Genomic DNA, 18,605 nt, shown 5'->3' with positions numbered 1-18,605 from the left:
TTATCTCTCCAGTCCATTATATTGTTTGTGATTGTTGAATTCACTAACAAGTTTTTTAATTTGGTAGATTCCAAGTAGCATACTAGCAATCAGAGGATAAAAACAATATTACATAAAAAGTAACACTTGAGCCTTGATTCCAACAATACAATATAGCGCGTATCACCTGTCAACTGATGCATACAACCATATTTAATAAGGCTTAAACCTGACACCATAGTGAAATAAACATGCATACAACATGTACACTGCTTTAATGTTCCAAGTATAATTGCAAAATAACTGAGAATGTCAAATTCAATAACAAATGAAAGAGCAATTAGTTGACCACTGTCAACTAATCACTAAAAAATCTAGAATATTTCCTTTTCAGATAAATAGATTTTTTTTGTAGATACAACAAATACTTAATATGTTTACTGCATTCACATGGAAGCTGGTATCGACATATGTTGGCGCATGCAAGAACCTTCATTCTTTGCTGGTAAGAACAACATATCAATTTCCAATCACAGCACAATCCAACTTCCAAAATTTCTTTTTAAACTCAAATTGTTGAGTTTGCTCTATGTAAATCCCAACTAGTCCATATTCATTGTCAATAACTTAGTCCAGAACAAGGACCAGAGTGATGTATTTTTCTATTCATTTCACCTTTTTCGAACATATGCCGTATTCTGCAAGATTGTTCGAGTATCAGCTTATACGTGGATGGGTGTTCCCATGCTACCAGTGAAAATTCATCGCTGTACTGCTCCACTCCTTCAACGAGTAACTGCCAAATCAAGGCTCCTGCTCCAGCTTGCGTCTTATTAGCTGACTCGTATATTTTATCATAAACTATCTTCAACAAAAGATTTCTATCATATAATCCTTGTTTTTTTCCTTGCAAAGAAAACCCAACCTCTGTAAAAAGAACTGGCTTTTTCAGTACATACTCACCATCACTGATATGGGAGTCCATCCAATGTAAAAGATAATTCGCTTTTTCTTCCAAGGTTGCATTTGGGATCCTACAAGAGACTCCACATGTTCAAACATTAGGTTGTTAAGAAAGAAGAGGAAAAATCAGAAAAAACAGTATACAAATTATCTCTCAAGCTATGCTAACTGACCAGCTATTTAAAAAAAAAAAAAAACTGACCAGCTATCAGGATATGCATGAACTGAAGCAAAATCAATATGTTCAGTTGCTGAATTCTGTAAAAAATCTGATCCAAGTGAGGCCGCCCACTGCCCTGGATTTACTTCTGATCTTTCAATAGTTTTTGGCCCGTAGAACCCTTCAAGTCCAACAGTCACAAGATGTTTCTGGTCCAAACTCTTGATATATGCAGCCATCTCGGCAATCCAACTCTGTTAACCCAATGTAATATAGTTAGTGATTGGATCTTTGATGAGGACCATACATCACAAAGTAGAAGAAAGGCGTAAATATGATGATGAGGCCCATCATTAGCGCTTTTGTTTTTTTTTCTTTGGTTCATAGTGATATAATTATTATTTGGGATTTTAATTTTAAGTAATTGGGATGGGAAAGTGTTTTGGTTAGGATTTACTATTCACAATTCACGTGTTACTATCCACATCACTATTCACGGCACTATTCACATCCGTTTTTTTTTGAATAAATTCACATCCCTATTCACAAAACAATTTAGTTTTTATTTTAATTGGGTTTTAAGTGGGAACCTTATAGACTTAGGGTTTTAAGTTAGAGGGGCTTACATGTCCTATGGTTTGAGTTATAGGAAGAGTGTAGAAGTCTAACCTAAAATATGATGCCCTAGGATCCAATATGGCGTGATGCACTGGAGCTCTATCATTCCTTTCGTCTATCTAAAGGTATTTCTCATTTTTTATCTACTTTACTTCGTATTGGAAATTAGAATCCAATGGTTAGATTTGACTGAATTTGTGGTCGATTGTTGAAGATTAACCTAGATCAGATATTTGAGGGTACAAAGGCTAGATCTGGTTATATTTCTGAAAAGTTCGCTAAAATCTTAGATTGGCTAGATTAGCGTGAAGTTTACAAAGCCAAATCCAAAGGTTAGAGGACATCCTCCTAGTTCTGCATTAATCTTGGTATCAAAACTACAATAAATAGAGTTTCTTTCACGTGGCTTCTACATCAATTTGGCATCAGAGGTTCGGATGACTGCTCACAATAGTGGGATCTATAGGGAAGGTTAACTAATGATATAAGAGATGGGGTTAAGATATCGTAATACAGCAGGATTTACAAGGGAAGACTGACCACTGATCAAAAGATGACTTATTGTTAGACACAGCTGAAGGGCTTAGTATCTTGGAAACCCATGTGGTGGAGACATCGGGGGAAAAATAACATTTTGCAATATTGGAGGAAGAGGCAGGCAAGGTAACCCAACACCTACTACACTCCTAGGGCTACAAATGTCTAGAAAAAACACACAGCAGACTTCGTACAAGTACGCTGGTTAATGAGATACCTAAATGGGATGAATTGGAGCATGTGGAATACACAGAAGACATCATCAGTATGGAAGTGCGTATTATGGAACTTTATAGCAATACGCTAATAGATGCCTGTCTACGAATACAGACAGTTTTAATGGTATGAATACAATTGTCATCTAATATAATTTTCATGGTATGAATACAATTGTCATCTTCCAAAAAAAGAAAGAAAAGAATACAGATAGTTTTGCAAATGTACCTTGCAATGAAAACATACAAAATTTTGCTTTCAACTACTATTATTCAATCATCTTTGTGTGGCTTGATCAACCGTAAGGAGCTCAATTTTAATCGACAGACAAAAGTTACAACTATTATCCAAAGTCGATTCTGCCAATGTTTGGCTCTCTCATATTACTTGAGAAAGATGACAATAATCACTAATTTTGTGTTTCTGAGAAGAAAAGGTTGCTAATAGAGAGCTAGCAACTTAATATGGACACAAAAGAAACCAATGCTCTCCATGTTCCCAAAATAAAATTGGAAAATTGCGTTGAAGAACTAACTAGGCAATTACGAGAGTAGATTGGAGAAAGCCACAACAAAATATAATGCACCACTGCGATCTACTTTACAGGATATGAAATTTCAGTTAAAGGAAGTCATAGGCACTGCTAATAAATGAACGAGAGGCGGAAAAAGGAGAGCAGACCAAATTCGGCTACTATTCATTTCGCATACAAAGAATGTTCATGGGTTTACAAAGGGACTAGCGAGTCGCCAAAATTACTGTCAATGGAATTGGAATTCGAAGGACAATTTCTAGATCTCTACTACATGGTCAAGGGAAAAATAGATAAATCCGATAAAGCTACAGGAGATGGGCCAACTTCTTGTCTACCAGTAGTGTTGAAGCTTAAAGAATACATTGAAGATGCATTCAATGATTGCAGGTTTGAGACATGAATGGACCAAATCTACTTTTTCATTCAAAAAAAAAAAGAAGAGTTGTGCAATGAAAAGATTACATCTATTAGTAGTGATTATTAGAAGTATCTTGTTCGATGAAAATATCGTGATTGGTGAAAAGGACAATCATTCCCTACATGCAGATCATTGGCGATGAGTTCCAACTTCCAACTAGTTAATCATGACTCCTATCACCACTACCATTCCCCATACTTGATAGAGTCAGAGTATTTTCAAACAGTGGAGAATGATTTTTTTCTTTTTCTCTTTTTTTTTTTGTGTGGGTGGGTGTTTGTGTGTGTGTGTGTGTGGGAGGGTATTATAGTCTTTGTATCAAGTTGCCCTAGTTTGGCCTATAAATATATATATCATATTACATGGGAGCTCCTTAGTGGAGACTCTCCATCCTCTCCATTCCTCTTCTTCTTCCTCTTACCCTAATTCTAACATGGAATTAGAGCAAAGATCATAGGGAAAGGAAGAAGGAAGGAGAAGAGTACATGCCATTCTCTCATTCCATCTCGTGCATTTTTCTCCCATGCGCATTTTCTCATTCATTGGGTTTACAACGCTTGTTTTTCTTCTCCGCATTTGTGCATCCCAACATTCATAAAAATCTCCCCTCAAATCCCTCAAATCTCTCTTCCTATATTCTCTCTCTCTCTCTCTCTCTCTCTCTCGCCCGAAATCCCTCTATCCCTAGGCAACCTATGTTCCTCACAATCCAAAAACAAACGAAATTCGTAAAATCTCATCCCCAACCACCCCTTGTTTGTTGATGTATCTTCCTCCTTTTATTCCCTCCCCAACACCCTTTTCCATCCCCAAAACTCCACCCTAACCCTCTATTTTCTTTTTTCTATATTTTTTTGGCTTCTATGGCCTTTCTCTTGAGGTCAAAGGTGCACCCCAAGTGTTTGATGAAATGTCTAAGAGGGATATTGTCCTTGAAGTTCTTTTGTTCATTGCAAGTTGAAGGCCTTCGGCCTCAACTTGAGGGGGAGTGTTGTCATGTAGTTTTAAGGATGGAGCGTTGTCTTCTCTAGTTGTCTTCTCACTGTCTTTTCTTGTTTTGTTGTTGTCTCCAGATTCAGATGTCTCGCCTGAGGGGGAGCGTTGTTGGAAGTCTCTTTATGTTTTTCATCCTTCTTGTTGTTGGTTGGTTGATGGTTGTTCTTCTTCGTCTATGTTGTTGTCTTCTCTAGTTGATGTAGTTCATCATTCTAGTTGTTTGGTTGCTTTTTCGCATTGTTAGTTGTCTTCTCTAGTTGATGTAGCTCATCATTCTAGTTGTTTGGTTGTTTTTTTCGCATTGTTAGTTCTTCTCATCGTTAGTTGTTCCTTCTTAATTTTGTTTGTCGGTTATATTTCTAGGCCACGGTGTCCCCCGTCGACCCTATCTCTCCGGGCGACGGTGTCCCCCATCGTTGGTCGGTTGTCTCTCCAGGTGACGGTGTCCCCTGTTGGCCTTGTCTCTCCAGGCAACGGTGTCCCCCATCAGCCTTGTATCCCCAAGCGATGGTGTCCCCCGTCAGCCTTGTCTCTCTGGACGACGGTGTCCCTCATTGTTGGTTAGTCATATCTCTAGGCGATGGTGTCCCCTGTTGGCCTTCTTTATCGGGGCAACGGTGTTCCCCGTTGTTAGTCGGTTGTCTCTCTAGGCGATGGTGTCCCCCGTCGTTGGTTGGTTTCTCTTACCCTTCTGGTTGTGGAAGTTCTTGTCCTTCTAATGGAGTTGGTGCTGCTCAACTGATGTCTCTGCTCGTGGTACTTCGTCATTGCTCATGTGCTCGCCTTTGGTGTACCTATTTTGCTCGTTGGATCATTGTTGTTTTCCTATCGTGATACCTCTGATCAATTGCTTGTGGTATGGAGATTAGTTCGCCGTGCTCTGATTCAGGGGGAGGCCTTATTTTTATCGCTCTTGCAATAGTGCTGCTTCAGGGGGAAATGTTCTTTTCTTATGGTTGTTGATCTCGCTGTTGTACTCTTGTGGCCATTGCTAACTTTTTGTTATGTTTTTCATTATGTATTTATCACACCAGCTTGAGGGGGAGTGTTGTACCAAGCTGGCTGTGTGTATGAGATTGTTTGCCTTTTTGTTGTATGGGTATTTTTAGCTGTTTGTTATAGTTTTCTATGTAGCAAGCTGGAGTTCAATAGTATATACACTCCAACTTGAAGGGGACTGTTGAAGAGTGTGTAAGGGTAGTTTAGGTATTACGTATGTGTTAGGGTATTATAGTCTTTTTATCATGTTGCCCTAGTTGGGCCAATATCTATACATCATATTACATGGGAGCTCCTTAGTGGAGACTCTCCATTCCTCTTCTTCCTCTTACACTAATTCTAACACTTTGAGGCTCATCATTAGTGTTTTAGGATTTTTTTCTTTCTTTAGGTAATAGGAATATCTCTTTTATCCTAGTAGGATATAATTGTCTTTTGGATTTTAATTTTAACGTAATTGGGATGGGAAAATGTTACTATTCATGTCATTATTTACAACATTTTTTAAATTTTCGTTCTATTTTTATGTGGAAACATTCTAGAGTTTGGATTTGAAGTTAAAGGGGGGCCACATGTCTTTTGTTTTGGAGTTGTAGGAAGAGTCTAGAAATTTAAGTGAAGGTCTATAGAAATGATGTCAAGCCTCAGGGCTACAACATGTTATGCTTATGAATGAAAAGACTTATTGCTTTTTGCAAACTCGTTGAGAACCCCTCTGCGAGGGATTTTGGTGTGATGCCTTAATACAACCTATGGTGTGATGCTCTAAGATCTAGTGGTGTGATACCCTAGAGTTCTATCCTTTTCTTCTTCTATATAAAGGTATTTCTCATCTTTTCTATACATCATGTTAGAAACTAGAAATCTCATTTGGATTTGTGTTTTGAAGATTCCATTTCTCATGGAATATTATTTTAGACTGGGAACGTGATACTAAACCAAGTTTAATCATGAACCCCATGGCTGGATTTGATCAATCACAACCATCTGTGGATTATTAAGATTAACCTATATCTGAGATTTAAAGGTAGATCAAAGACTAGATCTGATTCTACTTTTAGAAAGTTTGCCAAAACCCTACATATAGATTAGATGAATGTTAAGAGGAAATGTCTCTCTTAATTTTGTATCATTTTTGGAATCAAAACTACAAGAATTAGAGTTTCTTCAATGTGTGAAATACAGGTGTGACAATCCAAGAAAGGGGGGGGGGGTGAATTAGTCAATTAGAAATTTTAGGCTTAATTAAGGGGAGATTAAAAATTAATCCATTTAATTACGCACTAATTAGTCTAACCCTTGTTCAAATATGCATGTTAATAAACGTTAGGGTTTAGACTTTCTAATCATGCACATTTAACTAACCCTTATTCAAATAGATATTATAAATGCAATTAGGGTTTATACATTTAATTCAAGTGCATTTACTAACCTTTGTTCCATTAAAAACAATAAACAAGTTAGGGTTAGAGATTACTAATCATCACACGTGCAAGAGAAGGAAAGGAAGAGAGAGAGAGACAATGAACACAAGATTTATAGTGGTTCGGTCTATCACAAGACCTACTCCACTCTTCACGTCCGCGCGTGAGTTCCACTATCTCGATCCTTCTTTAAGGCCGGATCAATGAGCCATTACATGACTAAGCTTTTCCATTCTCAAGGGCCAAAGCAAAGCCTATCTGCACGAAGCCTTCGGCGAGAGGACACACCCTCATATGCCGTCTTCACCTTTCTTAACGGGCCGAAGAGGAGACCCTCGTTTTCACGATTCTTAACGGGCCGAAGAGAAGACCCTCAATGAAGAACAAAGAAAATAAACACTCTCATGCCTCTTGATAGGCGGATTACAACTTGTAAAGCTCACAATCACTCCAAGAAAGTACAAATGTAAAGCCCTATGAAGTGCCTCTTGATAAGATGTAGAAATGAAAGATCAAAGAGGTTTTTAGCTTTTGATTAAAAACTTGAAGCTCAAAGAGATTTTCTCTTTCTCAAATGTTCAAAAGCTCATTTAGATAGGTTTTAATCATGTCTATATAGTGTATTTGAAAATATGACCGTTTGGGGTAAAACTGTAAATAACTGGCTTGAAAAAGTCAAGCAGAAAACGCCCCAACGGCTAGTTTGTTCGACCGTGACGGTCGACTGAGCCATCGTGGTCACCCGCCCCTATCGGGCGCCTTTTTATATTTTCAAATTTCTTATCGTCGCAGTCGACCGGCCCCATGGCGGTCGTCCGGCGAGGTCAACCTGTTTGCTCAAAAAATTTGGCTCAAAAACCTATCTGCAGTCGACCGACCCACGACGGTCGCCCACCTAAACCCATGACAGATTGTTCTGTTTGAAACAGACACATATCCGCGATCGCCCGGATTGACCCGGTCAATCGGCCCGATAATTTTCAAGATGTCCTGGAATTCCAGGTATCATCCTGCGGTTGCCCGGCATAGCCCGATCGACCGGCCCTGTATAAAATTCCATTTTTACTTTAAAAGATTAGGAGCTTTGGGCCATGGTCTTTGGGCCTAAGTTCTAGGTTTTCAAACACATTTTTGGGTTTGTGTATGGTTTTCAAAGATGTAAAAAGTTAAGTATGAAAACTATTTGAAAACCTTTTGAAAGTGCATTTAAACATAAAATCAAGAGGACTCCAAATAAATTCTAAAAATGAATACCATGAGTTTTCTTGAAATGTGTCGGCTCCTTTGCACTTTCTAGGACTTCTTCAGCTTGAGTGAACATCTTCAACTTGATGTGGCTCATGTGACTTCTCCTCCAATCTTCAATGCATGTTGAGGTACATGAGGTGTCACCAATGGCTAGTTCAACTCCAAGCTCCTTCTTGACACTTGCTTAGGGAACTTGATGGATCTTCATGATGAGCTTCTTTACTTGAACATCTTCAAATGAGGATGTCTTCACTGTAGGTGCAAGCTCTTGGTTCCTTTGCTCCTTGATCCACAAGCCATGTGATGTGAAGAGTTGTGTAATGGCGATTATGACATGAAATTCCTGTATTCAACACAACATCTCAAAGCAACACATCAGTCCATAAATGCTAATCAATTTAGTTTGCTAGCATCAAAACGAGAAAGTAAGGTGAATGATTAACCCATGGGAACCCTTAGGCTTACACTATGGGTTCTATATTATTTTTTTGTACCTTAAAGGAAATCAACCAAAAGAGATAAAAAATTCACAAGGTTCTTCCTAGAAATGACGAGTCAGAACTGAAGTAAAAGAAAAAGCAGCAAACGTAAACAAAGAGGATGCAAGTAATAATTACCTGAAGAGCAGGACCAGATGAACTAGAAAGGCAGCGGGGCTCATTCATGAGTTCCCAAGCAAATATGGCTGGCTCTTCAGAATATTTGACTTTGCTAAAGGAGTTTGTTCTCTTCAAAATTGACTGCAATATGTAGAAGAGAATAAAGTTCAAAAGAAGCACCAAATAGGGCACTGATGATATCAAGAACTGCACAATGATTTTTAGGACTATGTTATTTTTTCCTATTTCAAGTACTATATTAATCAGTAACATATGAACAATAGAAGATTACACAGGTGCATTTCTTGTGTACATAATTATTTGTTCAAAATAGAAAAAAGAAAATTAATTCACAAGCAGTTGCAGATATGGTTTCAGCTCATTCCAGTTTCAAGGTTTAAATTGGTGCAGACAATTCCTCCTTTGCTCGCATGTAATCAGATTTTTCTGGAAAATACTAATTTTGCTGGAAAAGCTCTCTCTCTCTCTCTCTCTCTCTCTCTCTCTCTCTCTCACACACACACACACACACACACACACACACACACCTAATATTAGGCTGATGTCCCAGCTAAAAGTTTTACTGGAAAATTTATGTCCAGAAAAAGCTCAATACCATGTTTGACATTTTTTTCGTTTAGAATAGAAAATGGAATGTTGAAGGGAAAGTTTTATAAGACAATTGTGAGGCCAGCCATTCTGTACGGCTCAAGAATGTTGGGCCACCAAGAAGCAGCATGTGCATAAGATGAGTGTAGCGGAGATGCGAATGCTTAGATGGATGTGCGGCCACACAAGGTTAGATAGAATTAAAAATGAAGACATTAAGATGGTTTGGGCATATCCAACGTAGCCCTTTGGATGCTCCAGTGAGAAGAAGTGACTCGTACGAAGTTGATGGAGTAAAAAGAGGTAGGGGCAGACCGAAAACAACTTGGGTAGAAACAGTGAGGAAAGACTTGATGGCTAGGAACATAACATAGAGAACATGACCTTGGATAGGAGAGAATGGAAGAAAATGATCCATGTAGACGAACCCAACTAGTGTCAGGATTAGACTTAGTCACTTTGAGCCGGGTAAATTCTTTCACCTTCTTCATAAATTTTTTCTAAAGGATTCATCAGCCTACCCCAACTAGTTTACGACAAAGGCTTAGTTGAGTTGAGTTGAGTAGAATAGAAAATGGAACGAACCATTCAGAAAAGAAAGAAAGAAAATGGAACGAATACAAATGACGGATCTGGTTACAGAAACAACAAAAGCAAGAACAACAACTAGTCATCAGAGAGCATCCCCAATTGAAAAAACATCATTGAAAACTAAGCCAGGCCAAGAGACACCATTAAAGTCCAAAGACTCGACCTCAGCATTAGCCAACCACCGGATATGGCTTAAAAGAAATCAGAAATCTGATGAATCGCAAAACAAGCAATAAAATCGCAATAGCATCCGCAAACCTTCACAGACACTCTTAACTTGAAAGTTATCCATCTAATCACATAAGACACCCTCAACATTTGACATAATGACTACACAGAAAATATCGTGCTACAATTTTTCAGGGTTGCAATGAAGCTAAGATGATGTTAATGTATCAATCGATCAGTCAATTCCCCTGCTTGAGTAAATTTCTAGAAGTCCACAAAAGCCTCAAAACAGGCTTCCCTTATCCGCGATAAAAATAAGGATGGAAAGGTCATCCAGCATGTAAAGACTTAGCTAAGAATGCATTGGTATCCCTTAGTGAACATAACCATATTGTTCCAGGAAAGTCGCACAAAAAATTAGTGTCATGTAATTCATATCCACAGGGAAGCTACGAGATCGTTTTCCCTACAAAGTGCAAATACAGTTGCTGAATCTGTGGGCAATTAACATGTAAAACATAAGAACATGACAGTCTGTAGGTGCAGTTATAGGTATTAAAATGATCAATCAATAGACCACTTATAAAATTTTACTCCAGTATTTTTTTTTTGAATGCTAAAATTACATTTAAACGTCGCCTGAGAGAATCAACTTTAAAGAATACATAAAATTTTACAGTATCTGCGCCTGATGGTTAGGTATGTTAAAGAATACATACTGATGAACACCACGTCCCCTCCATAGCAAGAGAATCAACTTTCATTTGCCTTACTCAAACAAGGGGTCAATAAACATTTAGCACAGCCATTAAATCTCTAATTTTGTAAGTGATGAAAGATAAACTTCAAGACCTATGATCCTTTGACAAAGCCTATTCATCAGATTTAGCAGATCTCCTTCCATGATAAGAAATTCCAAAAAAATACAAATAAAAGATGACCAAATGCTCCAACATAAATTCAGGTTCTTCATTATAGTCTCTAACCCAAAAATTAAAATAAATAAATAAACAAACCTCACATCCTAATCATTTCTAATGACACCTCCAAGTAGATTAAAGTATTAAACCCAAGATTGTTTCTTGAACTTCCAATCAAAGTTGAGGTTCAAATAACCCTCCATATGTTTTTTCCAACTCAACAATGGGTTCCCTTTTCTCTCCCCACTATCGGCCCTTGTCTTCCTATCCCTTAACATGATCTTAACTATGGTAACCAGAAATTCTATCTTCATCAGGGCCCAAGCAATGATAAATGATGTTTTCAATCTTTTCCTTAAACGTGAGCTCATCTCTAAAAGTCATGTTGTCCCTACCGCCCCATTCTTAATCACACTGAGAAGCGCCATCCTTAGAACGAACCTAAATAAAGAGGTTACAATATTACATGCAGATCTGGCTGCACCAATTATATGATTTGGACAAACTAAATCTTCCAATACAACATTAAATAATGTAATGTTACACAATTGTTAACTTACGAGGCGTTTAGTTACTCAGTTTTAAATTTAGGGAGATGGGGAAAATGTAATTTAGGAGCACTGAAGGTTTGTAGTAGTGTGGTTTACAAGATTTTGCATGGGCTCACAATATAGGGTGCTAGAGTTAAGGGTGCAAGTGTTCACATTTAACTTAGGGCCCGTTTGGATACCTCCCATTTAGTATTTGGATTTGGAATTGAGTTTTGAATACAAAATGAATAGATCCGGCAGCTCATGTAGAGGGAGACAAAGAGCGAAGGGAGGGGAGAGGTTGAGGAGCAAAGAGGGTGAAGGAAACTGCCAGATCTGTGGATTTCCAATTTCTTATTTCCGCAGCAAATTTCGAAATCTGATTTTTTTCACTGTCAGCTGCTGAATTAGAAATCCAAGAATTTGATCCGATCCAAATTACAATGAAAAAAGGGCTGCAAATGTGAGAAATCCAAATCAAAATCTTCTCGCCATCCAAACGGGCCCTGATGGTAGTTTAGTATTTTCCTTTTGTGTCTTTTCTTGGTATTTATGAAGGGCATACTTCTACTTTTATTTCTCCTTGTAACCCTTCTATTATAAGAATCCTGGGTTGGGTTTAACACACATATAGTCACAGCCAAAACTCCTCTCCCTCTCCTTTCTTCTTTTCTTCCTTGTCACTCTCAATCTTCATCCTCTACTTCATATCAGCCAAGTTTACCTCCTTTTCCTATGATACAAAAGGTAAGGTGCTAACATCAGCATGTTGCAGGGCCGACGGTAGCCACATTGTTGTCTGCAACATGTAGATCATATAGGTATGTATTAATTCATTCTTTTAAGAGATTCTCTTATTGTAAAGCCCATTTTCAAGTTTGAAGGGCGTCTGATGGGTGTGAAAAAAGATTTGAAGGTTTAGGCAGAAGGTTAACAGATTCCTGCAAATATACGTTCTTGGGATACAAATCCTCTCCTATTTAGGTGGTTTGCACCTTATTATCTCCCATTACATGTTGTTTGTAATCCAAGATCATTTGAATGGGTTCCAATGAATATTTCTCTCCATTTCTGGAACTCTGAATGGGATTTTTCCCTCTATTTTATCATTTGTGCACTATTTCAGCCCCTATGACCGTGTAAATGTCGAGGTAAAGCAACACAATCCCTTATTTGTGAATATTGGGTTCTTTGTTTTGGTTTGTGGTTGCATCTTTCTAGTTCATCTACATTTGTAATATGGATGAAAAGAAAGAAATCACTTCAGCCCCTATTTGAAGAGGTATTTATGATGTTAAAACCTCTCAGAAAACTCTTGTTATATTTCAGGGATATAATTACAGGCAATGAGCTCGATTGAATAGTATTTATACTGGACAGAGAAAATGGGATTATATTTATGGCACTATGCAATATTGTCTCTCCTAAAGCATGGCCAGTCAGAAGGTGACGAAAGTTTCTGTTATTCCTGAACGCTTTGCCTCAGTGACTAACAGTTCATATCTTGGCGTCACAGTGGGATAAATTGGATTCCATAGGCCATTAAATATGTGTTTCGGGGGTCTCCTTCCAATTAAAAAATGTCTTATTACCTGTTGCCTCGAAGAAAAAAAATGTCCATGTACATAACCTTTTTTGAGGATTCCCTGTATTTTTCTCCCCTTCGCAGGAACTGTATGCTGTAGGGAGGAGTTCATCATTCATGGCCCCTGTTCAAGAGGCAAACCATATTTTTTCTCGCCTCTTGGATCTCTCCATAGATGTTCTCACTTCCTGTTTCTGGACTGGATCCTCAATTGGGCAAACGTACTACGAAAGCCGAATATAGCTCCCTCTTGTCCGCCTTACCCATCAGTATCTTGCCCCCGAGCCAATTTCCTCATGTATTCCTTCTCCTATTGCTTCTCTTGATTAATATATTGCTTTTCATAAAGCCTCGTTTTTGTACTTTGCATCCTATTGCTAACTTATGCATCTCTTTCAACATCTTATCGTGCTTTTGTTGTAACCTCTGCATTTGTTTCAATTCCCAAGACTGTTACTATAGCAATGCCTCAACCTCATGACCTTCAGAGTAATCACACTTGGGATCCCCTCCTTCTTAGAAAGAAATTGGTTTGGCGTCATTGGGTTTATACTTTCAGGTCTATTGAGCACTAGAAGGCTCGCTTTGTGGCGCAAGAGTTCAATCAAACCTACGGCATTTATTTCAATGAGATATTTGCTCCCATTGCTAAGGTGATTTCTATTCACGTCATGTTCTCTTGCGGCTCAACATTCTTGGACTCTCCATCAACTTGATGTGAAGAATACTTTCCTACATAGTGATCTCCAATAAGAAGTCTATATGGCGCATCCTGGCTTTCTTCTTAAGGGGGAGAAAGGTGTCATTTGTACTGTGCACAAAGCTATCTATGGTCTAAAACAATCTTCCAGAGCTTGGTTTGAAAACTTAAGCATTGTCATTTTTTCCATTGGGTACACCTGGAGATCCTCAGATCATATTGTATATGTTGATGATATTGTTGTTATGGGCAATGATCATCAAGAGATTGCCAAACTAAAGATATACTTGAAGATCTTTGATATCAAAGATTAGGGGTGGTTGAAATATTTTTGGGGGCATTGAAGTTGCCACATCCTAGAAGAAAATCGATATTTCACAATGAAAAAATAACTCAAGATCTTTTAGATGAGACTGACATGTTAAGGGCTCGACCAGTTGTGTCTCCTATGGATCAGAATCATCATATAAGTGCAGACAGAGGTGAACCTCTCAAAAGTGAAGCCATGTATTATCAGCTTGCTGGGAACATAATTTACATGAACATGAATCGCCTAGACATATCCTATGTCGTAGGCATAGTTAGTTCATGCATCTCCACGGACCGGTCATCTTGAGAGTGTTTACTGGATTCTTCACTATCTGAAATCTAGTCCAGGAAAGGGGATAACGCACAAGAATAATGGTCACTCAAGGGTGGAAATCTTTATTGATGCTGATTGGACTAGATCTTCCAATGATAAAAGATCGAGCATCAATTATTGTGCCTTCATAGGTGATAATTTGGCTTCATAGAAAGCAAGATATAGGGTTCCAGATAATGACACTTCTGAAGTTTTATGGATTCGCACCTTACTATCTGAGTTAGTGATGAAAGTCTCTCTTCCATTAAACTTGTATAGAGACAACCAAGTCGCAATTCACATTGACAACAACCTTGTTTACTATGAAAGGACCAAGCAAATGAAAGGTGATTGTAACTTTATTCATGAGAAGGTGGCTTCAAAAGTTATCGCCACTCGTCATGTGAAGACTAAAGACCAAGTGACAGTTCTCCTCACAGAGGCCTTGGGAAAGCTAGACTGTGTGACCTTTGAGATTTGTAAGCTTAAATATCACCTGAAAGAAAACTTAGACATGAAGGATCACAAAGAACTACTGTGTTTCCTATGTGTAGAGATAAAAAGAAAGAAAGATTGGTTTCAATGCAAGAGAAGTATGATACTAATCGTCACAATACATGTTCATATGATGGAATGTTAACCAGTTGACATCCAAGCAGTCTACAACAAGGAGTTCAGTGGTAACATAGGCAACAAGGTAAAGGATATTCTTACCTACCAAAGTATGGTCGGAACACAAGAGTAACTTGCTTTTAGGAGACCTGATATTACGTATGCAGTGTGGTTGAAACAAGAGTACGTTGAGATCATTGATTGGTTTATGGATCTAGTCAGGATAAAGAGGCAAAGGTAGAAGGAATATTCTGATATTGACTTGGGTAGTGATTAGGATATCAGTAATAGTGTTATGTATAATGGTGAACAATTGCTTAATTTCATGCTGTAGAAAGAAACAATGTACAGTTGCAAGGTTCAGTGTTTAAGCAGTGTATCGATCTATGGATCCACCACTGTGAAGCCCACCTGAATTCGGCATATTTTGCAGGAGCTTCACATTGACTCTGGTTGTCATGCTCTCTGTTGTGAAAATCAAAGTGTGATCAAGTGATCACAGAACCCATTCTTTTAGCAAGGACCTATAGAGATCAACTGTCATTTTATACGAGATAAAGTAGAGAGAGGTGAGATTTTTCATCGGTATGTTTTGAGTCAAAATCAAGTTGTACATTCTTACAAAGGGCCCATTACAAATCATCTAGTTGAAAAGCTTATTATGTTCAGAAGAACGCATCAGCTTGAGGGGGAGGGTTAAAATATGCAACTTCATCCATACATTACGGCTCTTACTGCCCTTTATTATGGTTATTTATGCCTTTTGTGTACAAGTATATAATACAATGGAAACACTGAAATGACATCCATTAAATCTCTCCCACAAGACTTGTCTCCTCTCTCCTCTTCTCTCCTTTCTCAAGTAAAGAACTATAAGATTTAATCAGTCTTTACAGTTTCATCTTATAGGATATGCTAGGTCAATGGTCATCAATCAGTGTCAAAAGGAGGGAATTTCCAACCCAATGTTACCTCAAGGAATGTTTGTATAACCATAAATCTTACTCTTAAGCATTTTCTCTCATATTGTGGGATGTTTTCTTAGTTGCTAGTTATAGCCGTGTTTGCCAAACTCATAATCTAATATTAAAAAACATTCTATAATAAACCAAAGTCAGAAAGCACCATTGCAAGATAAATTAGGGTTCAAAAACTTGCCTTGATGTAATTCTTAAAGTAGCCTTTAATAATTGGATGCGAGAAAAATGAATCAGTTGAAGATGTCACATTGACTCCCGCTTCCCTAGCCCATCTTACATACTGATCTTTCCCACCAAATGCATTCAGACTATTGACAAGACTAAGTATCAACCTAATCTTATATCTTCTTGCCTCAAATATCACAAAATCCAATGCCTGAAAAGGAGAAAACAAATACACCATTGTTAACAGTTTATCAATGTTGAAGCATAAATGATTAAGTGAAAAATACAGATACACCCCCTCAACTTTCTGACATTTTCAACGATCACCTTGACTTTTCGAAGTCATTAACGACACCCCCTTAGTTTTCAATAATGCTTGTTAGGTGATGGGGTGGACGGGAATGAAGAAATTGTAGGGTGTCTTTGATGAATTTTGAATTATAGGGTGAAAAGTCAAGGGGTCTACTTCATGGACCGTGAAAAGTCAGGGTGTATCGTTGATGACGGGTGTATCGTTGATGACTTTGAAAAGTCAGGGTTATCTTTTAAAATGTCAGAAAATTGAGGGGGTGTATCTGTATTTTTCCCATTAAAAATTCACGGCCAACACAAAAGAAGGTACTCATTGTATCACGTGTAGGGCAACTCCAAAAAAGAGGGGTCACACGTGAGTGGGAGTGTTAAAGTATAGATGATTAGGTAACACCAACTCCAACGGCTTAAGCTTTTAGAGCAATTGGTGGCATTTTCAGCTATTGCATCAAGACAGGTCATGGGTTCAAAACCCAACAACTTCTTGATATTAAAAATTCACGAGTATGACAAACTCAGAAGAAGGGTCATATGTGCCACATGTACAGCAACTCTAAAAAAGAGTTGTCACACCAGAGTGGGAGTGTTGAAGTATAAATGATTAAATAACACAACTCTAATGGCTAAATCTAACGAATGTCACACCTTAAAGACCCTCTCATCAAAGACGCCTGGATAGATCTGAAGTGCTACAGAACCATCAGCCCCGCCGTCACTGAAAGCCCAAGTCCGGCATACGGTCATACCCATCTCGGCACCTCGCCGGAGCATTTCCGACACTTTCGATCTGGACGAAGCCCGCACGCTCTCTTCCATAAGCCAGTAGGAATTCCACCCGTTCACGAAGAAAAATTCCCCATTGCCTTTGTCCACGAATCGGGAGGAATTCGTTCCGATGAAACTCAATTTGGGTTGCCACAGAATGATCGGGAAATGGATTTTGTCGCCAAAATTTAGGTAAAGAATGGCGGTGACAGAGAGGATGCCGAGAATCGGTCGTGAATAGACTTTGCTCCTTTCCCCGTTCCACATTTTCTCTCTGGCTTGTTCAGACTGCCAGTTAAGAAGTGGGAAAGAAGAGGTGGCAGTACAAGAATGAGAAAAGTATGGAATGTAGGCACAAGTTTCGAGGAATTACGGATTAAGGGTACCTTGTAAAACTAGCATCAAACACGGGTGATTCTTCAAAAAATGGGCGGTAAAAAGACCCCAGTACCCTTCTGACATTATCAAAGTTGCTAGGGGTGGCAATGGTTCGGTTTCGGTTCGGTTCGACCCCCAAACCGAACCAAACCGAAATTTGAATCGGTTTGGTAAACCAAACCGAAAAAAACCAAACCGAAATCGAATTTTCGGTTCGGTTTCGGTTCGGTTCCGCCAATTTTGCCACCCCTTACTCATAATCATTGGAAATATTCGGCTTCGGATCGGTTTGATCCCCAAACCGAACCGAATCGAACCTAAATTTGAATCAAACCAAACTGAAACCGAATTTTCGGTTCGGTTCCGGTTCGGTTCGGCCAATTTTGCCACCCCTAAGTGTTGCCCTTCCTGACAAATTTACAACCCAACCTAATCATTATTTTAAAGTAATATTTTATTATTTCTCACTTATCTTTTGGGCGAAAATGGCTACGTCATTGAATACTAATGGGATGTAGTGGAGATTGAGAGATAGAAAACAACTACGTTATTGAAAACAACTAAAATTTTGCTAATACACGTAGGATATTGAGAGATAGAAACAATTTTACTAAAATCATGGGACGTAGTGAGATTTTTTCTCCAATAAATAGAAACAATACATGGGATATTGAGTAATAGAAACAATTTTGCTAAAAACGTGGGATATGGTGAGATTTTTTCTACAATCCAAATATATCACCTTATAAAGAGAGTTTTACGTTTTTTGAGGAGGGGTGCCACGTGGCGCACCCACATCCTCCATTATTCTATTTTATACATCTCTTTTGGTTGAGAACGGCGACATTATTAAATATTTTATTATTTCTTACGTCTCTTTTGGCTTAGAACGACGACATTATTAATATTTTATTATTTCTCACGTCTCTTTTGGCAAATAACGCTGACGGATTCTAGAGTACGCCGCCAGAATATA

General features: G+C 38.3%; 1 protein-coding gene across 4 annotated transcripts; it reads right to left on the bottom strand.

Annotated features, from left to right (window-relative positions):
- Positions 1 to 191: 191 nt before the first annotated feature.
- LOC143862627 (mannan endo-1,4-beta-mannosidase 6-like) lies at positions 192 to 17,534 on the bottom strand. 4 transcript variants are annotated; one of them, XM_077373695.1, is made up of 6 exons: positions 17,132 to 17,534; positions 16,188 to 16,385; positions 8,711 to 8,833; positions 1,145 to 1,356; positions 943 to 1,013; positions 192 to 840 (listed from the first exon to the last, which is right to left on the bottom strand). In XM_077373695.1, exons 1-6 carry the CDS (start codon positions 17,516 to 17,518, stop codon positions 599 to 601), a joined length of 1,233 nt encoding a protein of 410 aa, XP_077229810.1. In that variant the 5' UTR covers positions 17,519 to 17,534; the 3' UTR covers positions 192 to 598. The 4 variants fall into 4 exon arrangements, with proteins under 4 accessions (XP_077229810.1, XP_077229828.1, XP_077229802.1 ...); XM_077373713.1 differs by having other exon boundaries at positions 192 to 792; XM_077373687.1 differs by having other exon boundaries at positions 192 to 1,013.
- Between the last annotated feature and the right edge of the window lie 1,071 nt (positions 17,535 to 18,605).

This window comes from Tasmannia lanceolata, unplaced genomic scaffold (assembly GCF_043159265.1).
Source record: "Tasmannia lanceolata isolate RefF3 unplaced genomic scaffold, GAP_Taslan_0.1 ptg000003l, whole genome shotgun sequence".
Lineage (NCBI taxonomy): Eukaryota > Viridiplantae > Streptophyta > Magnoliopsida > Canellales > Winteraceae > Tasmannia > Tasmannia lanceolata.
This window is presented reverse-complemented; position numbering and strand designations above follow the sequence as displayed.